Genomic DNA, 23,839 nt, shown 5'->3' with positions numbered 1-23,839 from the left:
TACCAACGAGTGCGTGTCGTGCCGACTCGTGTATTTCAGGTGAAACAAAAATACCTTGAAGTGGCAAAGAGGATGAAAGAGTACGAGGATATGAAATACGACCAGTGGAGAGAAAACACAGAAGACAGGCTTCCCGTCTTGCTGAAAAAAACTCTCCTTGCCAAAGTTCATCCCTCTGGAGCTATTATTCAGGCTAACTTGGAGACCACAGAACAGGTGATTAGAGAGCTTTTTCTTTCTTTCGGGGGGGGGGGGGAGGATACAGCGATTGCAGGGAAGTGTCTTGAATGTCCGCACCCCTTTATGGCCACCCTTGCTTCTGCCTTCAAACTGTGTTCCGGTCTGTCCTCCTCACTCCGGTGGTTGATCTCCTGGGATGCAGAACCCGCGTTCCGAAGAGGTGGACGCCGGAGAGAAAAGCACGCAATTCACGGTCAACTTTTCTCCCAAACTTCGAGAGATCATCAATGAAACAAAATACATGGAGCACCTGGGGTTTCCTGTGCCTGAAATAGGGAGGAATGTGGCTCTACAGGAGGACAAATTGCTCAGGTAATAAAGGGCTCTTTTAGGAGCCGGCTTGTATCAGAAGTAGTCGGTCCTCCTCCCTTTATGGTCTATTTTGGTGCAAGTCACTACTCCCACTTCTGGTAGGCTGAAGCTGGTTGAAAGACAGGCCATTTGAATAGGGCAGACACCCCCTCATTCCTGCTGGGTCTTTCCTGCTCAAGACCTGGTTGGTCTGACCTTTCAGGAAAGGCGGGGTTTGCCTCCATCCGTTTTAGAGTTTGTTAACCTAGGTTGTTATTTTTTTAAAAAGAGAGAGTGGGAAGGTAGATGTACTAAGGTAAAATACGTGGTATAAGTGCCAGGAGAGAAAAAAAGGAAATACAATAAGACTCCTGTATCTGCAGGATCGGTATCTGCTGATTCATATATCCATGGTGTGAAATTATTAAAAGAAAAACCCTAGAATTAGGTATTTCTAAAGAGGAAGTTACCAGAACTGGCCACTGGAGGGAGCCAGAGACCATGCTGTGTATCGTATTTGCTGTAATCCGCGTTTTTCAGCATCCACAGGGTTGGGGGCTTGGAATTGACTGAAAAACTCCGATGCAATGCAGAGTCCTTGTTTAGATCCCCCCCAAGCCGTGAGCAGCCATGGTGCCCTTCAGCCTCTCCTAGGAGGGGAAGAAGGAACTGCTGAGACGCCCTCTGCCTTATTACCATTTCTTGAATTAAATGACAGGGTGGTGGCCTGGATGCAGCTGTTCTTAGCAGTTCCCTCTTGCCTCTCTTTTCAGATACACGGACGGCATAAAACAGATGTTGGACCATTATCACAAGTTGATAGGGACTCTGAACGAGGCCGAGGCGCAGCTCCTGGATGAGCATGTGCAGGACCTTTGGCGCGTTTTCCGGTCTGGTTACAAAAGACTCAACTGGAACTCTTTAGGTAAGGCAGCTTCTGTTGTACAACATGTTTACGGGGATGCTTTTCAGTTCAAACCTCTTGGGACTTCATGTCATTTTGAAAAGAAATCGTGCCATCCTTTAATCCGTATCTGATTATCTTCTTGTATTCCGTTCCAGTTTTGCCCTTCGTTTGCTTCATATTTCAGATATACCAGTTCTTCCTTTTTCTCTCTGTAGAGTTTCTGGAAGGATCTGGGGCCTAGGATCACGCAGTTGCCAGGTTTTGCTTCAGCTGTGAAAGCACTCAAATCTCTGGGCATACAGCGGCAGGGCTTCAATTTGGAGAATTAAAAGGTGGCTTTCGGAGGGAGACAAATGGGAGATTTTACTCCAATAACATTTAGGAAATTAAGGAAAGGAGATCAGTTCACAGGTTTGCTTTGAGAGCAGAGCCGTGACCAGAAACTGGATCCTTCCTGAGGTGCAACCGTTTGTAGATCGTTCTTCAACTAAAGATGAAAAAGACAGCAAGAGTTCTGCAATTTGAAACGATGTAATCATTAGAAAGATGCTTTGTTTTCATTACTCCCCCCCCCCCCCCCGGTTGGTGTTCATTTTAACTGAGTTTGTTTGATGGCTACAGTTATTACTGCCTTTGGATTGTTCCAATCATTTTCTTTTGATGGGAACCACTTAGAGAATCTGCCGTGTAGAAATATATCGAAGATGGAGGCGTGTTAGCCATACACCAGAAACGCATGCGAAGGTTGCCGGGCAAAGACAAAACAGTGACCTGGATTTACTTTGTGTTAAAGGTATTGGTGATTACATCATGCGATGCACCCAGTCCATTGGGAAGTTTGAATCCCTTGTTCATCAGATTCACAAAAATGCCGAGGACATATCCAATAAACTTTTATTAATAGAATCAGCCAATCTTTTCAAAAGCCCCCCTACCAAGGGAGAAGATAATCTTCCCGGTAAGTATGCTCATCGTTGTTAATTTCCAAGCCCTTAATTATTACTATGGTGGAGAAGATGTCCTTCTCTCCCACCCGTTTGGGTTGCTTCAAGCCCCAGTATTTTCCCCGATGTGAAGTTCAGAGCAGAAACAAACAGCCATTTTAGGATTTAACTCTGGTTTCTTTCCTTTCCAAGAGAAGCTCGAACTGCTTTTTCTCCCTCTTGCTGTCAATTGTTCAGCTGTTAAGAGGTTCTTAAAACTGTAGCTTTTGTCAGATATCTCTTAAGGCAGCCTATACAAAGCAGCATCTTTGGAAGGAACCCTCCGGCAGAAAGGCCGATTGAAAATGAATATTGCTGCTTAAAGGATTCTAAGGGCTTTCTGTGACTTGAGTTTGATGCATATTTTGTTCCTCAGCTCCTTAAAAAGTCTGAAACCTGGTGGGTTTGACTCTCTCCGAATATCATCTCGAAGCTTTTGTGTGAATTGAGAAGAGCGATTAACAATGAATGTAGACGTTGGTCTAGATGGGCGGGAAATAAATGAATGAATGAATGTGGTTTTTCAAAGTGCGCTCCAGTATATTATTATCTAATGTCGTTCTCTCTCTCTCTCTCTCTCTAATCCACCTGGTCGACAGGAGTGAAAGAATACTTTGAGTATGTGAAGCACGAAAGAATGAAGGATGTGGAACACATGGTCCGCAAATACATTTCCATTGGCCCTCTGCTGACCAAAATGGAGGGGCTCGTTGTGAACACAAATACTGGCAGGGCCCCAAGACTGGTTCATTATTACGCGTTTTGGGAAAAGAAGGTTTACCAGAGCTTAACAAACCTGATATTAAAGTACGTGCGTGCGTGTGAATCCCATTCTCTTCTTCCTTTTTCCCCTTTCGGGTCTGGCGGTTTGCCTTCAGGGTATCCCCTTGACTGGTCTTTCTCCTCTGTAGAAATCTGCAGTCGTTCAATGCAGCAGTCCTGGGAAACACCCCGCTGTTCCAAGCCGAAACTATTTTATCTGCTCCGGAAATCATTCTCCAGCCAAATACCGGAGAAATCGAGAAAATGTGCATGCACTCCATTCGGGATTGTGTGGAAGTGACCAAGGTGAGAATGACAGAGCAGGCCGGGGCATCCCCATGGACCTTACGCATTAGGGGTTACTAAGGAGGCAGAGGGAGCAAAGGGCAGCAGTGGCCCGGGAGGACGAAGAAGGATCAGAGAATCACGGAATTGGAAGGGGGCCTCTAAGGCCATCTAGTCCAACCCCCCTGCTCAGTGCAAAAATCCAAGTCAAAGCAGATCTGAGAAAAAGGGTGGTCCCATTTCCTCTTCCATGCCTCCAGCTTTGGTTCCATTGTCGTACTGCTCTAACAGTTAATAAGTTTTTTTCCAGCCTAAATCTTGCTTCCTGTATCTTGAGCCCATTATGAGATGTCCTGCACTTTGGGGTGATCAAGAACAGATCCTGCCCCTCCTCTGTAGGATTACCTTTCAAGGATTTGAAGAGCGCTATTCCATTCCCCTCCCCCCCAATCTTCTCTTCTCAAGGCTAAACATGCCCAGATCTTCCAGTCTTTCCTCCCAGGGCTTGGTTTCCAGTCCCCTGAACATCCTTGTTGCTCCCGTTGGTTGGCATCGTTCTTAAGGTGCGACTATGTGATGTCACAACAGTGGCCCACCACCACTAACAGCGTTAAGACGCTGGAGCAGTTAAAAGAGCCATCGGAAGAGGGCATTGGTTTAAGAAAGAGAGGGTGGGAGGGAGACTGGGCTGGATTGAGGAAGCAGGGTAGGGAAGCTTCCTGAGCCTTATGAAGCTTTGGGAACCTTTCTTTGGACACGCCGTACTCCTTAAGTTGTGACGCTACGATCCTAGCTCCTTTCAAGGAGCGTGGCCCTCCCTGTTGGCGTAATTGGTCCCCCGAGGCCTGACGATCGCTTGTTCTCTCTCCCATGCAGCTTTTTGTTCGCTGGATGCACGGCACCTGCATCGATTGCCCCCCGCAGCAGACGGGCGACGACGAGCCCGTCATTTTCAGCTTTTTCAGCGACATATCCCAGAACCCTTTGATCATAGAACAGGCCATCCTGGTCACCCAGAACATGCACAAACTCTTGGGCTCCCTCGCCAAGTACTTGAACCGCTGGAAGAGGTATCGCCCCCTCTGGAAGCTCGACAAGGCCATCGTCATGGAGAAGTTTGCTGCCAAGAAGCCCCCGTGCGTCGTCTTTGACGAGAAGCTGCAGTTCTACACCAAGGTGGCCCAGGAGGTGATGCAGCAGCCGATGAGTAAAGACGAGCAGTGCCTCCGTTTGCTGCTGGCCCCCTTGGCGTTCACGGTGCAAGAGAACGCCAAAGGGTGGGTGCATTCCCTCGGGAGGCTGCTCAACGAGTCGGCCAAAGAGGCCCTTTACAGCCTCCAAGAAGCCATTGAGGTAAGATCTGTCCCAGTCTCAACATCTCGTCTGTATGATTGTTGTCAATGTGCCGTCAAGTCACCGTTGGCACCATGAATGAGAGATTTCCAGCTTGTCCTGTGCTCAACAGCCTTGCTCCACTCTTGTAGACAAATAAAACACATGCCCATGGCTTCCTTTAGGCAGTCAGTCTACCTCGCGTTGGGTCTTCCTCTTTTCCTGCTGCCTTCGACTGTTCCCATCATTATTATCTTTTTTGTTCCCTAAAAAATGCCGGAGAATGCTTGAGCGTCTTTCCACCGAAAAAAGAGATTCGTAATGACCTTTCCTTTAACATGAACCCTGTTTTCCAGAGATTGTCGCACAACCTCAAGACGGCTCCCAACACCTTGGAAGATCTGAAATTTGTCCTGGGCACCATTGCTGAGATCAGATGCATGTCTTTAGAAGTGGAGCTGAAATATTCGGATATTCAAGAGAGATATCGTACACTGGAAATGTATAACATTCCTGTGAGTGGAATTCCTTTGAGCGCCATTAAATTTAGTGCTTCCCTTTGTTTATTAAATGCAAGAGAACTACAAGGTATCCGGTGGTTTTCCAACCTTGGACTGCAGTTCCCAGAAACCCCAGCCAGCACAGCTGGGAGTGAAGGCTTCTGGGAGTTGCAGTCCTTGAACCCCTGGGTCACTCAAGGTTGGGAACCACAGTCTTCTCTTTGAACCTGTGAGCGTTTGAGGGGTGTCGCTTGTACAGAGGAGACAAAAAACAAGGAGATTAGGTGGGATGAAGTGACAGAATGCCGGTCGGTTGCCGTGGTTTGTAAAAAGCAAAACTTTCTCTCTTAAATAATGTCCCTCTTACGTTGCTCCCTGCAAAACCCAAAGCACCATTGCAGAGAAAGCACCTGATGATCATACGGATCCTTTGCTGGCAGATCCTGTCCAAGATCCATTTCTGAATATGGAAAGTTTCAGGGGCATCACAAAGCAGGCTGGAAGTCACTGGCCAGTCCTTTGTGAGTGGCTCCCCGAGGACGGTGTGGGCCTACACACGAGCAGACCTAGGTTTACGGTCTGAAACCTGTGACACCTCTTCTTCTGATGTGTTTGTCCTTATTCTGTTCTAGATCACAGAAGAGGAACAGCAGCTGGTCGATAAGATAAGGCTCCTCTGGGAGACCCTTTTCTCTGAGGCGTCTGCCGTCGATCACAGCCTCGGAAGTATCAAAAAGACATTTACTGAGGTAGTGTGTTTTAACAGACATAGCGATACAGTGCGTTTGGGGAAGGAAAAGCCGGTCTGATCGGGATCCTCTTCCCTCTAGATCACAAGGGAACAAATCGCGAACTTCAGCAAGGAAATTGATGATTTTTACCGTCGATTTGTGAGCGAAGGCCCCGGTTCTGTGGGCGAGAATCTCGACAGAGGTAAGAGGCAGCCTGTTGTAATATCATCAAGCCGTTGCTGTGGCCCTCCTAACCTTTCCTGTAGGACTACAAACTCCATCTTCACCAGGTGCTTATCCGAGGATGATGCTCCTTGCTGTGGGCTATATTTTCACACACACCCTGAGTTTACTGCATCTTTTCCGGCCATCTCCGACACACAACCTTTTGCAGGCTGCTCTTCTCAGGAGGAATAAGGTGCTTAAGACTTCTTTGTAGCCATAGGTTAGGGGAACACCTCTCTGTGTGTTATTTCCGGTGAGTCTAGAGTAGATTCCAGCTTCTCCTGCTCCAGAAATGGGAAGGCGTGCACGTGTTTTATTTTGTCCAAGAGTATAAGGCCTCCATCTTTTTCCATGCCCCTTAGCATCAGCGGCTTTCAAGCTGTTTACCTTTTCTTTCAGATTTTTTGTTGTCAGTGGTTAAAGAAGCCTTCCGGGACCTGCTTTAGGTGATATTACTCAGTCCACAGTGCTATGATCTTTCTTGTTAGAACTCAACAATCTTCCACACTAGAGAATGTTGTAGAACAGTGGTTCCCAACCTGGGTTAACGCAGGTGTTCTGGGACTGCAGCACCCACAAGCCTTCATCACCAGCTGTGCTGGCCGGGGTTTCTGGGAGTTGCAGTCCAAGAACCATTTGGGTTACCCAAGTTTGCAAAACACAGTTGTAGAAGAACAAACCTGAACTTCCTTGCCTGCATGTGGAAGGGGAATATCAGCAGTGGTGTGCTGGCTGTCTTAAAAGGAAACACACTCGCCGTTCCTGATATTCTTGCTCAGGAGCTGCAGATGGATTTCTAGATGTTTCGAGCTGGTGTGGATCAGGTTGAAGAAGGCACAGAGCCTCAGTCGTGGGCAATGTCCGGCCGTTGTATTGATGTCCTCTCATCCCCCTCTAGCTGAACATGATTTCCCATCCCCTGTAGGTTTGGAGCTCATGGTGGTTTTTGAAAAAGAGCTGGAGAAACATGAGAAAAACAGGCAGGAGCTGGCCAACGCCGAGAAACTGTTCGACCTTCCCATCACCATGTATCCAGATCTGATCAAAATACAGAAGGAGATGAAAGGCCTGAGGCAGATCTACGAAATCTACAAGTTGCAGCAAGTAAGTGTGTTTGGAAAAGAGACTGTTTGTTTCTGGAGATGAAGGGGAGAAAGAGGGTGGGCTCAGAACCAACGTGCAGCGATGCACCAGCTACTGCGGAAGGAGGTCTTTCTGACGGGCGCTTTCCTGGTTCCAGGCTGCCAAAGAGGAATGGTCTCAGACTTTGTGGGTGAACCTCAACGTACAGGTGCTGCAGGAGGGAATCGACGGGTACCTGAAAACTCTCCGCAAGCTACCCAAACATGTCCGGAGCATGCCCGTCGCCTACCACCTAGAAATGAAAATGAAGGCTTTCAAGGACTCCATTCCTTTGCTGCTCGATTTGAAGAACGAAGCGTTGAGAGAAAGGTGGGATTGCGTTCCCTCGTTCCGGGTGGCCTCTGTAGATACGTGGAAGCTGAGCAGTTCAGCCATTGGAAGCGGCTGCACCCTGGTAGACACCTCCTTTGGGTGGTCTAATCGGTCAAAGCTGCCGATGTTTGTTCTTCTCTGCTGTTTTTGAAATGGGGTATTAAATACGAGAATGGTCCTAAGAAGAAGTGGCTCATGAAAAGCGGGAAGCGAACGTATCGGTGGAAGAGACCGTGGGGGCAGCATTCAGATCCTAGCCCTCCCCCTATGCCCGAATCATTTCAGTCTGAAGGGAGGTTCATTCATTCATAAATGGTGCCATTCCTCTGTCAAAAATCTTTCAGGCACTGGAAAGAATTGATGTCTCGGACAGGCACCAGTTTTGATATGGCCACGGAAACGTTCACGTTGGAGAACATGTTCGCCATGGAGCTGCACAAGTACAGTGACGTCATCAACGAGATCGTGGGCTCGGCTGTCAAAGAGCTCAGCATTGAGAAGGTAACCTTCCCTCCACCTTTTGGTGTTTGGAGATTTCTCCGCTGCCCGAACGAGATTGCAGAGGGTTTTGGAACGCGCTGAACGTGTTTCTTTGTCATTTTGCTTCTGGAAAAAACAAAACAACCAACGTAGGGCGTGAAGGAGATTGTGGAAACCTGGGAGAATATGAAGTTCACCGTGCAGAGGTATTTTAAGGGCACTCAGGAACGAGGCTTCGTTTTGGGGGCCGTCGATGACATCGTCCAGATCCTGGACGACAACGCCGTCAACCTCCAAAGCATCTCTGGCAGCCGATTTGTGGGGCCGTTCCTGGCGACGGTTCACAACTGGGAAAAAACTCTCTCTTTGATTGGCGAAGTGATTGAGGTAGGGAAGCTAGGTCGTTTGCTACCGTTTGCCGCTCAGCGGTCTCCCGTTGTTTCCCCCCACCCCCTTTGAAGAAATGTTTAATTTTTTCCTCCTGCAGGTTTGGATGATAGTCCAGAGGAAGTGGATGTATCTTGAAAGCATCTTTATCGGCGGAGACATAAGATCTCAGCTACCTGACGAAGCAAAAAAATTCGACAACATTGACAGGATATTTAAAAGGGCAAGTTGCAGAATACAATCAGGAGAAACTGGGGGGGGGGTGAATACGAATAGCGAACCCGCTTTTAACGCAGGCCGCTATCAAAGCTCAGAGGACACCATCGGCCTGCCAGAAAGAGCTCAGCTTCTCTACCTTTTGTTCCTTGCAGATCATGGCGGAGACGGTCAAGGAGCCAATAATAAAGAAGTGCTGTGAAGCCCCCAATCGTCTTTCCGACCTGCAAAATATAAGCGACGGGCTGGAGAAGTGCCAGAAAAGCTTGAACGATTACTTGGATTCCAAGAGAAACGCTTTTCCGAGGTTCTTCTTCATCTCAGACGATGAGCTGCTGAGCATTCTGGGCAGCAGCGACCCGCTCTGTGTTCAGGAACACATGATCAAGGTGGGAGATCGGAGGGGGGGTGCGGGAACCCATTCGTGATATTTCTTCCCATTCTGCCCTTTTTGCAGGAATGGGCGGTCCCTGGGTGTGTGAGAAAGGAGGTGGGGAACCGTGGGATCGGAAGGCACCACTCTCCACGGGGGGTCATAGGAATGATCCATACCTCCCATTCCTATCTTGCGTTAGCCAAAAAAACACTTAATGTGAAATCAAAGGATGTAAGGTATATGGCGATACTGGTTAGGTGGCTTTAAAAGGGAATCAGACAAGGTTGTGGAGGATAAACATAGTTGTAGCAGTTGGCCATAATAGCTGAGTGGAAATTTCACATCTAGAGGAAAAAGGTTTCTGAATTCTGGTTTCTAGGGAGCTGCAGTGGGAGAAGGCTGTTGTTTTAATGTCCTGAGGAGAAGCAACTTACTCTAGCCGCCGTGGAAATCAAGATCTCACCCGTGATTCTCTGAATCATGATTGTAGGTCCAGGTTTAGAACTAGAATTCCTGTTATCGGGAAGGAGAAATATCCCAAGAGCTGAATAGCTGGAAGCATTATTCTCAGTCATAGGGCCGAATGTCCTGAATGTGGAATCCTTTCCCCAGAAGGGTCATCACACTCAGTGACCCGGCTTTCAACCTAAAAGTGACCCAGTTTTTTCCTGGATTCTGGCACAGGCTGTGTCCGACTTTCCATTCTCAGTGTTTTCCGTTCCTCCGTGATGTGCGTCCTCTGTTTTGATGATCAATCCAAGGCCGTTCCTTTACACCAGCCAGTCAAGGATGAAGGCTTGCATCAGGAAGACCTTTCGTATGTAATAGTGTGGATGCCGTACTTTTTTCTGAGTGGTAATCATTTACGTTTCAGATGTATGACAATGTAGCCGCCCTGAGATTTCAAGAAGACGACAGTGGTCTGAAGATAGCCACCGCTATGATTTCCGCTGAAGGGGAAGTGATGGAGTTCCGGAAAGCCGTCCCAGCTGAAGGCAGGGTGGAGAACTGGATGACGGCGGTGCTTGTCGAAATGAGGAGGACCAACCGGTTGATTACCAAAGAAGCCATCTTCCGGTACTGTGAAGACAGAAGCAGGTGAGACCATCAAATCCAGCGCATTTGGGTGAATGAAACGAGAAAACTTGAAGTGTTATTTCAACGGATGTCTTCATATCAGCTCTTGAATCTATATTCCTGGCCCCCCAATATGGCTGCTGTGCAAGTACCGACATTCTTGGGGACTAGTGTGAGATATTTATGCCCCGGTATCCCAAATGGCAGGGAAGCAGGAGATTCTCCATCTCTGGAAGATGGGATTTTGGCCTGAGTTGTACCTCCCATTTCTTTTGGAAGGCAACGCCTATCCAAATTACTTCCTCCAGGTCTGGTCTTAAGAGAAGTCTTAAGGGGATGTGAGCAAAATATTTATCTCCAAGTTACATAACAAAAGGAAGCTAATGAGTGGGTTCAGGCAAGCTCCTGTTAGATTAAACAGACAGTCTTTTACTTCTTAACAGAGCTCTGCATCTAATGATGTGTTAACTGTTTAGTTCACTTTGGCCCTTAGTTCCAGTTTGACCCTGAGACCTGTACCCAAATGAGAACCATATCAAACACCCTCCACCTGCTCCAGAAATGTGAAGGCTCTTGAGAGAGAGTGAGGTTTTGTGGTTCCCTCGTCTTCCGCCGGTGCTGAGTATTTTTGCGTTTACAGAACATAACACCCAATGCGGCTGAAGTCTAAACTCTTAGATGTCATATGAACTCTTCCATCAGTAAGGTCCCTTCCCCTTTTTAGGGTTGACTGGATGTTGATGTACCAAGGCATGATGGTGCTGGCGGCCAACCAGGTGTGGTGGACCTGGGAGGTGGAGGATGTGTTTCGAAAAGTGAAGAAGGGCGAAAAGCAGGCAATGAAGAACTATGCCAAGAAGATGCACCAGCAGATCGACCAGCTCGTCACGCGAATCACCAAGCCGCTCAGCAAAAATGACCGGAAGAAATACAATACTGTGCTCATCATTGATGTCCATGCCAGGGATATCGTTGATACGTTTGTGAGAGACAGGTAACAGCCGGCTGGAGAAGAAGGCTGGAATTAGGATGGATGTAATTAGGGCAAAATTCGGCTGTGCTCTTGTGGAGTTTAGTGCTTCCCTCATTCTCCTGGCTGTCTCGGGTTTAAATTGGAAGCCTTGAAATCAATACTTGAGGTTCTTTTCTTTCTCTGAGTCCCTCCTCGATTTCCAGTTTGCTCTTCTGACCATCTCTCTTTGCGATATTCCTCCTGGTTCGTCAAGATGATCAAGGTAGCTTTTGTATGTACGCGAGATGTGCTGTCGCATCTGGCTTATGGTGTCCCTAATAGGATTTTCAAGGTGTGTGAGATATTTAAGGAGTGGCTTGACCAATCTCTACCCCCAGTGATGATCTACAGCCCAGTGGATATTTCAACCCGGGTCTCCCTGTCTCCGTTGCCTTATCTTGTTCCTCTTGATGAGACCTCTCCTATTATCACACCTTTCATAGCGCTCTTGAATGTCTCCCTCTTTAGCATCATGGACGCTCGTGAATTTGAATGGGAAAGCCAGTTGCGGTTTTATTGGGATCGAGAACCGGATGAACTCAACGTCCGTCAGTGCACGGGGACCTTTTCTTACGGCTACGAATACATGGGTTTAAATGGACGGCTGGTCATCACGCCACTCACAGACCGGATTTATCTAACCCTCACACAGGTAAAGGTGGCTCTTTTATGGAGCTGCAGCGCCCTTAGCGACCACAGGAAAGTGAAATATATGTTAGAGAACATCTACACCACGAGTTGATTTTACAAAGCTTCTCTTTCTTTAGTGGATAGCTTGGAACACAAGAGGTAGGCAAGGTGTCCCTTCGGAGATATGCATGCCAGCAGCTGTGATTTCCAACCTATGGAGTGGCTTCCACCATAGCTCGGCCACATTTCTTTGACCAACCCACTGCTGCTGGTCGGTCAAAGGTGCTGAGGATTGTCTTGTGGTGTTTTAAGCGTCGTTCCTGTCATTAGAGTGGGAGAATTCTTTGGGCGCTCACCCTGTTCTCCCTTCTGATGGGGCTGATTTCACAAGGCTCTTTTGTATCGTCTCCATGGCAAAAACATTTTGATCGGAGATAACTGCAGACTCAGGCGTACGGTGGCCCAGTCTCTTTGAGACGGCTTCGAATTCCATCGAAGACGGTGGCGTTTCCCCAGCTTTAATTGCCACTATTCTGGGTGGGTTTTGCAGCCATTCCGGTGGGAAGCGCACTCTCCCCTTCAGAACCAGTTCCCCTCTACCGTGCTTCTTTCTCACCGGCAGGCCCTGTCCATGTATTTGGGAGGAGCTCCTGCAGGCCCGGCAGGAACGGGGAAGACCGAGACCACCAAAGATCTGGCTAAAGCCCTGGGCTTGCTCTGTGTCGTCACTAATTGCGGGGAAGGCATGGACTTCAAGGTAGGAATGTCTGTGCATTTTCCTGCTTTCTGTACAGGAGGAAACCCCCACCCCATCCGAGGGATCCATATCTGCGGATTTACTCATCCGCTGCCTGAAAATATTAAACAACCCTCCCCGAAATAGGTATTTATATGTATTTCCATGGTGTATTTAACAGAACTAGCCACTAGAGGGAGCCAGAGACCCAGGCTATGTATAATGTTCATTATTTGTGCATTTTTTCTTTTTTTGGCTTCTGTGGAAAGACTTGGAACAGGTCCCCCTGTGGACACCATGGCCCTACTGTATTTTTTTTCCCCCACCAGTGGTTGAAAGCCATTAGGCGCCCTATCGTCCACCGTATGAAACAAAAATAAATTTTACAACTGCAAGCACCTTATGGCCATGGACTCAGCCCCTGAAAGCAACACAGAGAAAATGACCCTCATTTTAATCCTTTTCTCTCTCTTTTGCCTTGTAGGCAGTAGGTAAAATCTTCTCTGGCCTTGCCCAGTGTGGGGCATGGGGCTGCTTTGACGAGTTTAATCGCATCGACGCCTCCGTGCTTTCGGTCATCTCCTCGCAGATTCAGATGATCCGAAATGCTCTGATGAACCAGCTGAAGACCTTTCAGGTAAGGAAGGAAGGAAGAAAAACTCTGCAGAGGAAGGACGGTGTTTAGACCCCGGGAACTTTAACAAGGAGCCCCCACTTAGGTTGGGAGAAGCCTGATTCCTTCCTTCTGTAAGGCATCTGCTGATTTTGATTTGGTTTCTATGTTTCAGTTTGAAGGACAAGAAATTACCCTTGATCCCCGAATGGGCATTTTTATCACCATGAATCCTGGCTACGCCGGTCGCACCGAACTTCCTGAATCCGTCAAGGCTTTATTCAGGCCGGTAGTTGTCATTGTGCCTGACCTCCAGCAAATCTGTGAAATCATGCTGTTCTCCGAAGGGTTTCTTATGGCAAAGGTGGGTTTGCTTTATCACAAAAACTGGAAGTCACAGATGCGGTCGGTCTGCTCAGTTGCCCAGTGTCGTACGTTTTTAATATACTGTCATTAAATCTTCTTTAATATTTGAATCGTTTTTCATGATGTTGGGTTCCTTTTTTTTTTTTTTGGAGAATGTTTTGTCCTGGGGTTCATTCACGCCTGTGAATTGGATGTGTTTTAACTGAATTGGCGCCTAGAGATTTATTTATTTTTATCGGTCCCTTTAATTTATATACTTCCCCCCATTAATGCTGAGGCACTATTCTGGGTGGTTTTGCAAAGAATTAAAAACAGAGCTTCATGACAAAACACTAAAGTATAACACAGATCGCAGCCGTGTGACCAGAGCATTAGGAAAAACGAAACAAAACAGCGGCACCAAGAAATTATCACAGGAAAGTGGCGCCGGAGGCCAAATGCTCAGCCGGGGGGTGGGGCAGATTGATGAAAAGAAGTGTTTCCAACTGTCTCCTAAAAGAATAGCAGGAGGGGGCAGATTCCACAGCCCCAGAGCCACCACCAAGAAGGCCCCGCCTCTGGTCGATGACTTTTGAGGCTCTCTCGGGGTGGCTACTGGGAGGAGCCTAGCTTGGGACGATCTGGTGGGCTGGGCAGATGGCACTGGGGGACAGAGGCTCTAACAGTTAACGAGATGTGTGCGGGAAGCTTCTCATTTGTAACGGAGCGTCTGTGATTCGTTCTCTTGTTTTCTCTACCAGACCTTGGCAAAGAAGATGACCGTCTTGTACAAACTGGCCAGGGAGCAGCTTTCGAAGCAGCACCACTACGATTTTGGGCTCCGAGCCCTGAAGTCGGTGCTGGTGATGGCCGGAGAGCTGAAGAGAGGCTCCCCAGATCTCAATGAGGTGAACCTCACGGCCACGGCGGGGGAAGATTTCCTGCTTGTTTTTCTGCATACCCACTCTGGAGCCCGGTTTTCCTTCACGAACTTCCTGGCTAGACCCACACGGGTGGGAAGAGGGACCAGCTGTTAACGATGCCTCTAGAAACCCTCAAAGGTGGCTTTACTCAAGAGTCGTCTGGCCTAGATTTCAAACTGCTGGGACCCCCCCCCCCAACATACTTCAGCATAATTAATGGATGATATTTTCGACCTGCAATATAGCAGATGATATCCTGCTCTGTAGGGTTTGATGGCCTATGATGCCACATTGGGACATCTTCCCCTGAAATAGATTAACGGTTTATCTGTCCTTACATTCTTCTAGGCTACTAAACACGTCGGTATTAGGGCCAAACAACCCAAAAAGTGGGATGAGCACATTTTGTACAAAATAATAGCAACGATGAAAAAAACTGAGCCATAGGCAAGGTTCTAACAAGAACAAAGATATTTTAAAAATTCATACAAAGGGCTTTGTGTAACACCCATTGTGATGATGCCAAAGAACATGTATAATATGACTTTTATTTATCTTGGCCCTCCCGTTTCCTGTATGCTTTTTGCTCACCTAAAATGGACAGAACGGGTTTGTGGTGAAGCAGGCAAGATATTTGGTAGAGCCACTTTCACTCCAACTGTGTTTTATGCATGGCCTCCCATTCTCGCCCCCCCCCCTTTTCCCGGTCATTCCAATAAGTTTAGAATAGACTTGCAAATCCATGAGCAGGAGGGAAAATACTCTTTAAAAACGGGATTGAAGAAGAACAAGCCTGGAACACCACATAGCAATTCGCCTTTGCATCTAATTAATACGGCCAGATAAGCTTGTTCATTGCCTTCCAAATCAGTTTCGCTCCCTTGGCTTGCCGGAACGACTTTGCTCATGAGAAATACAGTATTACAGTGTAATTTCACAGGGTGGTTATATACGCCGTGTGAGGGAATAAAAAGCAACTAAATCGTGGAGTGGAGGTGGGTGGAAAATGCTTAAGAAAGACCATTTCTTCTCTCCCCCCCCCTCCTGAAATATTAACTCAGAGCCTTTTATCCATCTTTGCTTCTCAACCACCACATCTAGGATGTCGTCCTGATGAGAGCTCTTCGAGACATGAACCTCCCAAAATTCGTTTTTGAGGACGTTCCTCTTTTCCTCGGCCTGATCTCCGACCTGTTCCCTGGACTGGACTGCCCTCGGGTGCGCTACCCTAAATTCAACGATGCCGTTGAGCACGTGCTGGCAGAAGGAGGCTACGTGGTTCTGCCCATCCAGGTATCAGGGTGTGTGTGTGTGGAAGGGGAAACTGTTTGGCATGTGTCGCTCAGTCTTGGTGTTGTGATGTGAAGCCGCCTCCTTGGGAGTCCATGTGTATGCCATTGAGGTCTTCCTTTCAGCCCACGTCATAGCGGGGAAGAAAAATTGGGATTGCAATCCCTTAGGACCTTCTGTCTCATCGGAGCGCTCTTTGATATTAAATTCCATTCACTAACGGTGCTCTTGATCGTGGTTCATTTTGGGGAAAAAGTGGCTGATGTTGAGTGTTTTCTTCTTCAGGTGGATAAAGTGGTCCAGATGTACGAAACGATGTTGACTCGCCATACGACCATGATCGTTGGCCCAACTGGTGGTGGGAAGTCCGTGGTCATCAACACCTTGTGCCAGGCCCAGACCAAGTGAGTTCAGGTCATGCCAAGGAGCAGCTTTAGTCTAGTTTGGCCATGATGCTGGAGGATGATGAGAAGATGCCCTCCACATTCCTAGGCAGGCTCCCAATACGTTTGGCCATCCTGAGAAATTAAGTCCTAATTTCAACCGCAGTCCGAAACCTCCATTTTAGGAGTCAAATGTGTTTCTTGCAAGCTTTCTTTCTAGAGCTTTGAAAGGAGTTACATTTTTGGAGTACGGTTCCTATACCCTACCAACAAGCACAAACTTTGGCCAGGCTGACGGGGAGATTCTGGCCGTTGTGCTTCAAAATGTGTTATTTCTAACTTCTTCTTTGTGGCCTCCATGAATGTTCTGGAGCCACCCAAGGGGTCGCTGTGGGAAGCCTTTCTCTGTTTTTACTCTTTTCCTTCCTGACGGCCTCCCTCCTGTTGCCCAATCAGGCTGGGATTGCTGACCAAGCTTTACACGCTGAACCCCAAGGCCATGAGCGTCATTGAGCTGTACGGCATCCTTGACCCCACCACCCGAGACTGGACGGACGGCGTCTTGTCCAACATCTTCCGGGAAATCAACAAGCCCACCGACAAAAAAGAGAGAAGGTGATCCCTAGGAGTGCCAGTGGGTGGTTTTCAGTCTGAGACTTATGCAGCATCTTTGGGTGGGCCAAGCAGCTCCTAAGGCAGGGGTGCGCCACCTTTGGGTCACACAGGTGCTCCCCTAAGCCTTGAGCTAGACCTCTTGGTTCTCGTATCTCTGGGTGCGTCCCCCTGCACTTGCAGAAGATGCTGATTTCCTGGCTCCACAACCAAAACCTCATGTGGCACTCACAACCAAACACGGTCTGCCCGTCATCCGGTGTGTGTGTGTGTTCCTGTTACACTTTGTAAGAATGCAGTAAAGGGCTTGTGACCGCTCTTGTTCTTCAGAAAAATAAACTTGGGGGTGAGACAAGGCAAGGAGGAGTGAAGGTCCCTGAAAAATGCCACAACAGACACAGGGCTCCTTAACAAAAGAGAGAGAATAATTAAAAGATGACAGATTTAGGCATTCGACTTTCACTCTTCAATAGAATTTGTTTCACCCTTTCCAAGTCCCTTTCTTTAATGCTCCCAATAACGTCCTTTCGGCCCCGTGGAAAGGTACTGGTAAAATCGAGCTAGATGTAAATTGCTTTGAAGATGAGCCATGTATAAGTGCCTTTTTATCGGTGTGCACAGATACATCTTATTTGATGGAGACGTGGATGCTCTCTGGGTAGAAAACATGAATTCTGTGATGGATGATAACAAGCTGTTGACCTTGGCAAACGGGGAGCGAATCAGGCTGCAGACGCACTGTGCCCTCTTATTTGAGGTAATGAAATTCCATACAAACTTTGGAAACAAATTTCATTCATTCATTCATTCATTCATTCATTCATTCATTCATTCATCCACTCACTCACTCACTCATTCATTCATTTTTGCTCATTCAAACATCCTGTTTTCCCTCTGATGACCTCAAATTAGCTTAGAGATGAGTCCAGGCAGTTGTTTGTCCATCAGCTTTGTTGGGCCAAACTTGCTTAGTCCTGGCATTAGAACCGTGGCCTGCTTGTCTTCTGAACATTCCCCTTTAGCGCACGTGATTCTTCCTGCTTGCTTGGGTGGCAGGGCTATGCAAATGATTCAGTGCTCGGCCCTGGGAGGAGCTTCAACCAATTCTCGTTGTGACTGCTTCGAAGCAAAGTAAAGCGTGCTCCTTTTGTACTGCCCTAGAGTGCTTTAAAGCACTCTCTGAACAGTTTGCAATGTAATTATACAGGAAACACATTGCCCCCCCCCCAGCCAGTGGGTACTCAGTTTACTGACCTCAGAAGGTTGGCCTGAGTCAGCCTTTAGTCATCTACTTATGCCTGTTGGGATCAAACCCAGGTCCCGAGGAGAGTCTTGACTGCAGTACTGCAATTTAGCCATTGTGCCATGAAGCACCTTCAAAGCAACTGAACCTCTACAGAGGTTTTTCTTGTGTGTGTGTGTGTGGTTTCTTTTTGTTTTCTTGCAATGTCCTTCAATGTCTCGAAGGACCGACTGATAGCACAGAACCTCTTGAGCAGCAGACCTTCTGTTTTCTAGGTTGGAGATTTGCAGTATGCCTCACCCGCTACGGTGTCCCGCTGCGGGATGGTCTTTGTGGACCCAAAGAATCTGAAGTACCGACCTTATTGGGAGAAATGGTCAAACCAAAGGAGTAAGGTAAAAAAAAGAGGAGTCCTTGTTTAAGAGTGCAAGATGATCCATGTAACTAATTTCTGTTCTGTTATTTAAACACATTGAGCCACAGTCCCAAAGGAGGAAGTTCTTGGCCATGAAAGCGCACATTAAAAAAAATACAAAAGTTAATCTTTTAAGGTGCCAGCACATTTTTGCCTTTTTTTTTTTTTTTTTTTTTTTTTTGCTTTTTCACGTTTCATTTTGTTTTCACCAGTAAGGGAGGAAGCATTTATGGGTCCCGTGCAAAAACAGGACAGGGCAATTAAAGTTTGGAATCATTTTGCTCTCTTCTCGTTCCTCAGCAAGAACAACAGCTGCTGAACAGGCTGTTCGATAAGTACGTCCCCTATCTGATCGAAATGATCGTGGAAGGAATTGTCGATGGGCGGCAGGGGGAGAAACTGAAGACCATCGTCCCACAGACAGACCTAAATATGGTAAGAAACGCTGGCTTTGTTGATCAGCCAAACCGGGGCCGGGGAAGAAGAAGTTCAAGCCTGGGAATCGGGTTGAGAAGGATGTACTAGCCCTGCTTCAAAAGGTCGAAGCAGCCCTAGTGTGTGACTGTGGTTTACACAGAGGGAGAAGTCAAATGGGAGAGCAGATCCCAAATCATGTATCATGATTTCGTTAACAGTAAGAAACAACCCAACCCGGTCTAGGACAGGTCTGGGAAATGTCTGGCCCTCTAGATATTCTTGGATTGCACTTCCTATCTGCCTTTGGCATCGTAGTTGGGGGTTAGGGATCCTCAAAGTTGTTGTCACATGATCTGTGGAAGGTCACATATTTCTCTCTCCTCATCTGGTACACCCTGCGTGGGGTCTTTAAAGATCACGGCTGTCCCTAAAGTTACAGAAATCTTATCAGAACGGTCACCAAAGTTGAAGAAATCTTGCTTGACTAATCACACATCCGGGGAAATGCCATCCAGGCTCCTGAATCTGTTGTGCAGAGGCTAACCTTCTTGCTCTGTATTTTTCTTTCGGCAGGTGACCCAGCTGAGTAAGATGCTGGATGCTCTCCTGGAGGTGGAGACCGATGACCCTGACGTGCTGGAGTGCTACTTCCTGGAAGCTTTATATTCTTCCTTAGGAGCTTGCCTTCTTGACGCCGGGAGATCAAAATTCGACGACTTCATCAAACGCCTCTCCTCTATGTCGACCGTTAATGATGAAATGACGCTTGCGAAACCAGGAGAGCTGCCGGGTGAGATTTGCTCCACCTTTCTGGGGGCCCAACGGGTGTTTGAACGGGACCTCATCCATCTTGGACAGCTGGAATCACTGGGTGGGGAGATGCTCAGCCTTTCTACCCCTCCTGTGCTCTTTTACTGCGTCCTCTTCCTCAGTGGAGGGGGGCGGCGGCAAGGGGAATACAGTTGTCCATGTGATGCCAGGATCCGTGCTCTAACACACAGGCAGCCTTCCAGAGGGCAAGTGGAGAAGGGGGCACATCACCTGTGGAAAAAGCAGTATTAGGGGTCTAATTCAGAATGGCAACAGAGAATCATACAGCACCATTAAGACTAATGTGTTTTATTTGGCCTAAGCATTCATAGACTCCAGCTCTCTGTTTTGAAACCCACAAAATTATTTGACCTATTTCTAATCTATCGTGAGTTCTGCTTTTATGTCTTTTTTTTTTTAAATCTTCAGGCCAGCTTCCAACTTTATTTGACTTCCACTTCGAGGGGCAGATGAAAAAGTGGGTGCCTTGGAGTAAATTGGTGCCTGAATACGTTCATTCCCCCGAAGTGAGATTTATTGACATCCTGGGTAAGCATGAATTAAGCATGACTTAATCTGTCAGGGGCAATTAGCCACACCAATTAATCGATTACAGCTCGCAAACCTCTAATCTAAAAGGTTGTGGTGGGTCTGAATGGCTAAATGGACACGTGAGAGGATGGGTTTAATGGATGGCATTGAAATCCAAACAGCAAAAATCACGGCAGTTTGGATTTAAATTCCACTTCTGTGTTCTTCATTCTACAAAACATTGGCCTATGAATTCTTCTCCACTAGAGGTGTTCCTCCCTGCATCCTTCCCATTGACTGAAAAAGTACCCAAGTTAAAAAGGGCTTTGTTGAGTCTGTTCTTATTTTTCTCTCTCGGAGGATAAATTAGCTACAGTAGGAGGGAAAGCTGAAATTGCAGATAGATTGATTTCAAGGCATGTTGGGACAAACAAAGGCTTGTAGATGCAGCTGGGAAGTGTTTGAGTGCTCTGTTCCCTTTTGGACGAGGCCCACATAGACTCGAGCATGGAGAAGGCCAGTATCTCCGAGGCCGTGTTGTCTGGGACCCTGTGAATTGAATTCTGCAGCCGGTTGGACGCGTGTATTCTGTGCCCATTGACACGTCTCTCCGTCTCAGACTGTTTAGGCAGAATGGCTCACGCTGGAATTCTAAATCATTCGAAACCTCCCCTTTAGTTCCCACGGTGGACACAACCCGCACCACCTGGCTGCTGGAGAAGATGGTCAAGATCAAACATCCGGTTGTGCTCGTTGGCGAATCGGGGACCTCCAAGACGGCGACCACGCAAAATTTTCTCAGAAAACTGAACCCAGACACAAACGTAAGGCTGTAGAGGCTACGTGGTAATATTTGTGTTGGCTTTGTTTCTCTTTTTCCCTCCTGGATTGTCTGTGTTGAGGGAGGACTTGTCTTCTGCGAGAAGAGCAGTGCTTCCCTAGGAGCATAAGGCTCGGTTTAGCTCCTGATTAGTAGGAAATGCCATCTCCGTAGATGGATTAGGCAGAAATATAGACGGGGCACAAATCTTTCGGTGCATCATCCTGCACTCAGATCCCTTTCATCCATTGCAGCCTTGGCTGAGTGCCGGGTGCTGCTTAAATCTGGTGGAACCCCTTGGCGGAAGCCTTCGTGGCAGAACGGCCCTGTTTCCTTTTCTTATTTCAGGTGCTGCTGATCATTAATTTCTCCTCTCGCACCACTTCTATGGATATTCAAAGGAACTTAGAAGCAAATGTGGAGAAACGGACCAAAGAGACCTACGGGCCCCCTATGGGAAAGCGCCTGCTGGTCTTCATGGATGATATGAACATGCCCAGGGTAAGGAGTCAGACGGTCTGCAAGGGAAACCCAGAAAAGGTGGGAGTGCGTTCCTCGTGGTGTGAGAGCCGCACAGCCGAAGGGGAGCAGCGAGGGTTTATTGACAGGCCAGGAACTTCAGAATGTAAGGATTGTTGCTCTGGATCAGGTCGAGGCCTCTGTTCGTCAAGCATCCTGTTTCCCACAACAGTCACCTCACAAGTAGAACAGGTGACCACAAGGGGGCTCTTTGGTTTGTTCCAAACTGAAAGAAACAGAAGCAACGCCAAAACACATTCAAAGCACTCCATTTAAAAAACCCCTTTTTTAGGCAGCTGGTCCCGGAGGGAAAGCTGCCTGGAGGGAAAGGTCTTGGCCTGTTGAAGGACAGCCAAGACGGGGGCCTGGCGGGCCTCCAGTGGGAGGGAGTTCCAGAGTCTAAAGGAGCAGCCCCCGAGAAGGCCCGTCTCCCAGGTCCCTCACCAAGGGCACCTTGGAAATGTGGGGTAGCTCTCCTTTGGGATAGCCTGGACCTAAGCCACTTAGGGCTGCATAGGGTTAGATCCAGCGCTTTGAATTACGCCTGGAAGCAGATTGGCAGCTCGGGGAGCTGCTCTTTTATGAACGCAGTTAGTAGCCATTGCAAAGGAATGTCCGGCCTGAGATCAAGGCTCAGCAGCTCCTCTCTCTCCCCTCTAAGTGTTTTTATCTCTGTGTGGCCCAAAGGTGGACGAATATGGGACTCAGCAGCCGATCGCATTGCTCAAGCTGCTCTTAGAGAAAGGCGCGCTGTACGATCGGGGCAAGGAGATGAACTGCAAATACCTCCGAGACCTCGGCTTCGTGGCAGCCATGGGCAAGGCCGGAGGCGGACGGAACGAAGTCGACCCTCGCTACATCTCCCTCTTCAGTGTGTTCAACGTTCCTTTTCCTTCCGAGGTGTCCTTGCACTTGATTTACGCTTCCATCTTGAGAGGGCACACGTCGGTAAGTGGAACGATTTGCACAAAAAAGAGGTGGGTTATGGAATTGTTGACAGGACTGCGCAGAATCTGAAGGCTCATTTTTTTTAGAAAAACAGCGCAGAATCTCATCTTCTACTTTGTCATCTGTTATTGATACAGATCTCTCTCCTTTTAAACATTTTTAAAAAAATTGTTTTCAGTGGTTTCTAAAGAAAACTCTTGCAAAGGAAGAGACCGTTCTCGAAAGATTTAAATCGCACTCTGTGTCAAAAATTGCCTTTTGGAATCTTTCATATAAGCCTCTCCCTAAAACTCATTACCAATTGGAAGGCCAAGTCCATTAGCAACTTTGAATCCTACTGACAACCCGGAAGGTGGAGAGAATCCTTTCTCTAGAATATTTTCATAAAACCACAGGGTTTAAAAAAGAGAACTGTGGATCAGGGGTAGAACTTATCACTGAGCATGTTAAGAGTTCCCCGTGAAGGCCTCTCTGTGGCAGAGTCTTACCTATATAGGATTGTTTGTGATGGGCGACACCGCAAGCAAAAATAAGTTTCAAGCAGAACATTTTGGGCACTAGAAATGCCTCCCCCCCCACTCCCCATTCTTGTGTTTCTAGACTTTCCAAGAAGCCATTGTGGCCATGGTGGACAAGATGACCACCTGTACGCTAGCCCTCTATCAGATGATCGTCCGGGACTTACCTCCAACACCTTCCAAATTCCATTACATTTTCAACCTGCGGGACCTGTCCAGGGTTTACAACGGATTAGTTCAGACAACGCCAGAACGGTGAGTGTTTCGGCTTCTGGTTCTTTGCCCGCTTGGTGATCGTATTCCCAATTCTGCTTCTTACTGGAGCATGCCAGCACTGAAGTTCTTCCCAATTCCAGGGGCTTCTACAGTAGGTTTTTACTGGAGGCTCAGATTCTTTTGTCTTTAATTTATAGCTCGTTCTGATGTTTTCCCACGGCTTCCATCTCTTTTTGCTTTTTATAATTCAAAAAAATAAAAATAAAAACAAAACAGAACACTAAGGAGGAAAGCAGAACGATGGCATTGAGTGGAAGTAACCTTATGGAAGCAATCTTGATTTTGTGGAGAGGAAATGGATTACAAACTCTTGCATTTATGAAGGCGACAGAACTTCCTTGGCCCAGTTTGCTGAGGTTCGCCTCCTTTCTGTTTCACGCCAGGTTCCAAACCGTCACGCAGATGGTGAGGGTCTGGAGGAACGAGTGCCTGCGAGTTTTTCATGACAGACTGATCAACGAAGTAGACAAAGCTCTGGTTAGTCCTTGTCTTTTACTCTGGGTAACTTACTATTCCTCGGATGCATGGAAGCCAATGTTTCTGTCCGTTTC

The 23,839-nt window shown here is 47.5% G+C and overlaps 1 protein-coding gene across 1 annotated transcript in view; it reads left to right on the top strand.

Annotated features, from left to right (window-relative positions):
- The window catches only part of DNAH10 (dynein axonemal heavy chain 10), a 55,556-nt gene that overhangs the window by 10,507 nt on the left and 21,210 nt on the right, over nt 1–23,839 (top strand). The window contains exons 14-49 of the mRNA XM_072983075.2: nt 40–216; nt 383–552; nt 1,305–1,456; nt 2,232–2,396; nt 3,021–3,228; nt 3,333–3,489; nt 4,345–4,821; nt 5,157–5,315; nt 5,933–6,049; nt 6,131–6,233; nt 7,182–7,360; nt 7,497–7,708; nt 8,056–8,212; nt 8,345–8,578; nt 8,679–8,801; nt 8,950–9,183; nt 10,045–10,268; nt 10,972–11,241; nt 11,728–11,911; nt 12,512–12,646; nt 13,110–13,262; nt 13,414–13,602; nt 14,345–14,491; nt 15,608–15,799; nt 16,082–16,200; nt 16,636–16,794; nt 17,413–17,548; nt 18,310–18,429; nt 18,750–18,884; nt 19,440–19,656; nt 20,106–20,225; nt 20,886–21,031; nt 21,376–21,528; nt 22,234–22,494; nt 23,095–23,267; nt 23,672–23,765. Coding sequence (XP_072839176.2) covers nt 40–216; nt 383–552; nt 1,305–1,456; nt 2,232–2,396; nt 3,021–3,228; nt 3,333–3,489; nt 4,345–4,821; nt 5,157–5,315; nt 5,933–6,049; nt 6,131–6,233; nt 7,182–7,360; nt 7,497–7,708; nt 8,056–8,212; nt 8,345–8,578; nt 8,679–8,801; nt 8,950–9,183; nt 10,045–10,268; nt 10,972–11,241; nt 11,728–11,911; nt 12,512–12,646; nt 13,110–13,262; nt 13,414–13,602; nt 14,345–14,491; nt 15,608–15,799; nt 16,082–16,200; nt 16,636–16,794; nt 17,413–17,548; nt 18,310–18,429; nt 18,750–18,884; nt 19,440–19,656; nt 20,106–20,225; nt 20,886–21,031; nt 21,376–21,528; nt 22,234–22,494; nt 23,095–23,267; nt 23,672–23,765 — 6,351 coding nt within the window. The remainder of the gene's footprint in view (nt 1–39; nt 217–382; nt 553–1,304; nt 1,457–2,231; nt 2,397–3,020; nt 3,229–3,332; nt 3,490–4,344; nt 4,822–5,156; nt 5,316–5,932; nt 6,050–6,130; nt 6,234–7,181; nt 7,361–7,496; nt 7,709–8,055; nt 8,213–8,344; nt 8,579–8,678; nt 8,802–8,949; nt 9,184–10,044; nt 10,269–10,971; nt 11,242–11,727; nt 11,912–12,511; nt 12,647–13,109; nt 13,263–13,413; nt 13,603–14,344; nt 14,492–15,607; nt 15,800–16,081; nt 16,201–16,635; nt 16,795–17,412; nt 17,549–18,309; nt 18,430–18,749; nt 18,885–19,439; nt 19,657–20,105; nt 20,226–20,885; nt 21,032–21,375; nt 21,529–22,233; nt 22,495–23,094; nt 23,268–23,671; nt 23,766–23,839) is intronic.

Source organism: Pogona vitticeps, chromosome 14 (genome assembly GCF_051106095.1).
Source record: "Pogona vitticeps strain Pit_001003342236 chromosome 14, PviZW2.1, whole genome shotgun sequence".
NCBI classification, from domain to species: Eukaryota; Metazoa; Chordata; class Lepidosauria; order Squamata; family Agamidae; genus Pogona; species Pogona vitticeps.
The sequence above is the reverse complement of the archived record's forward strand: the minus strand, read 5'-3'. Positions and strand labels throughout refer to the sequence as shown.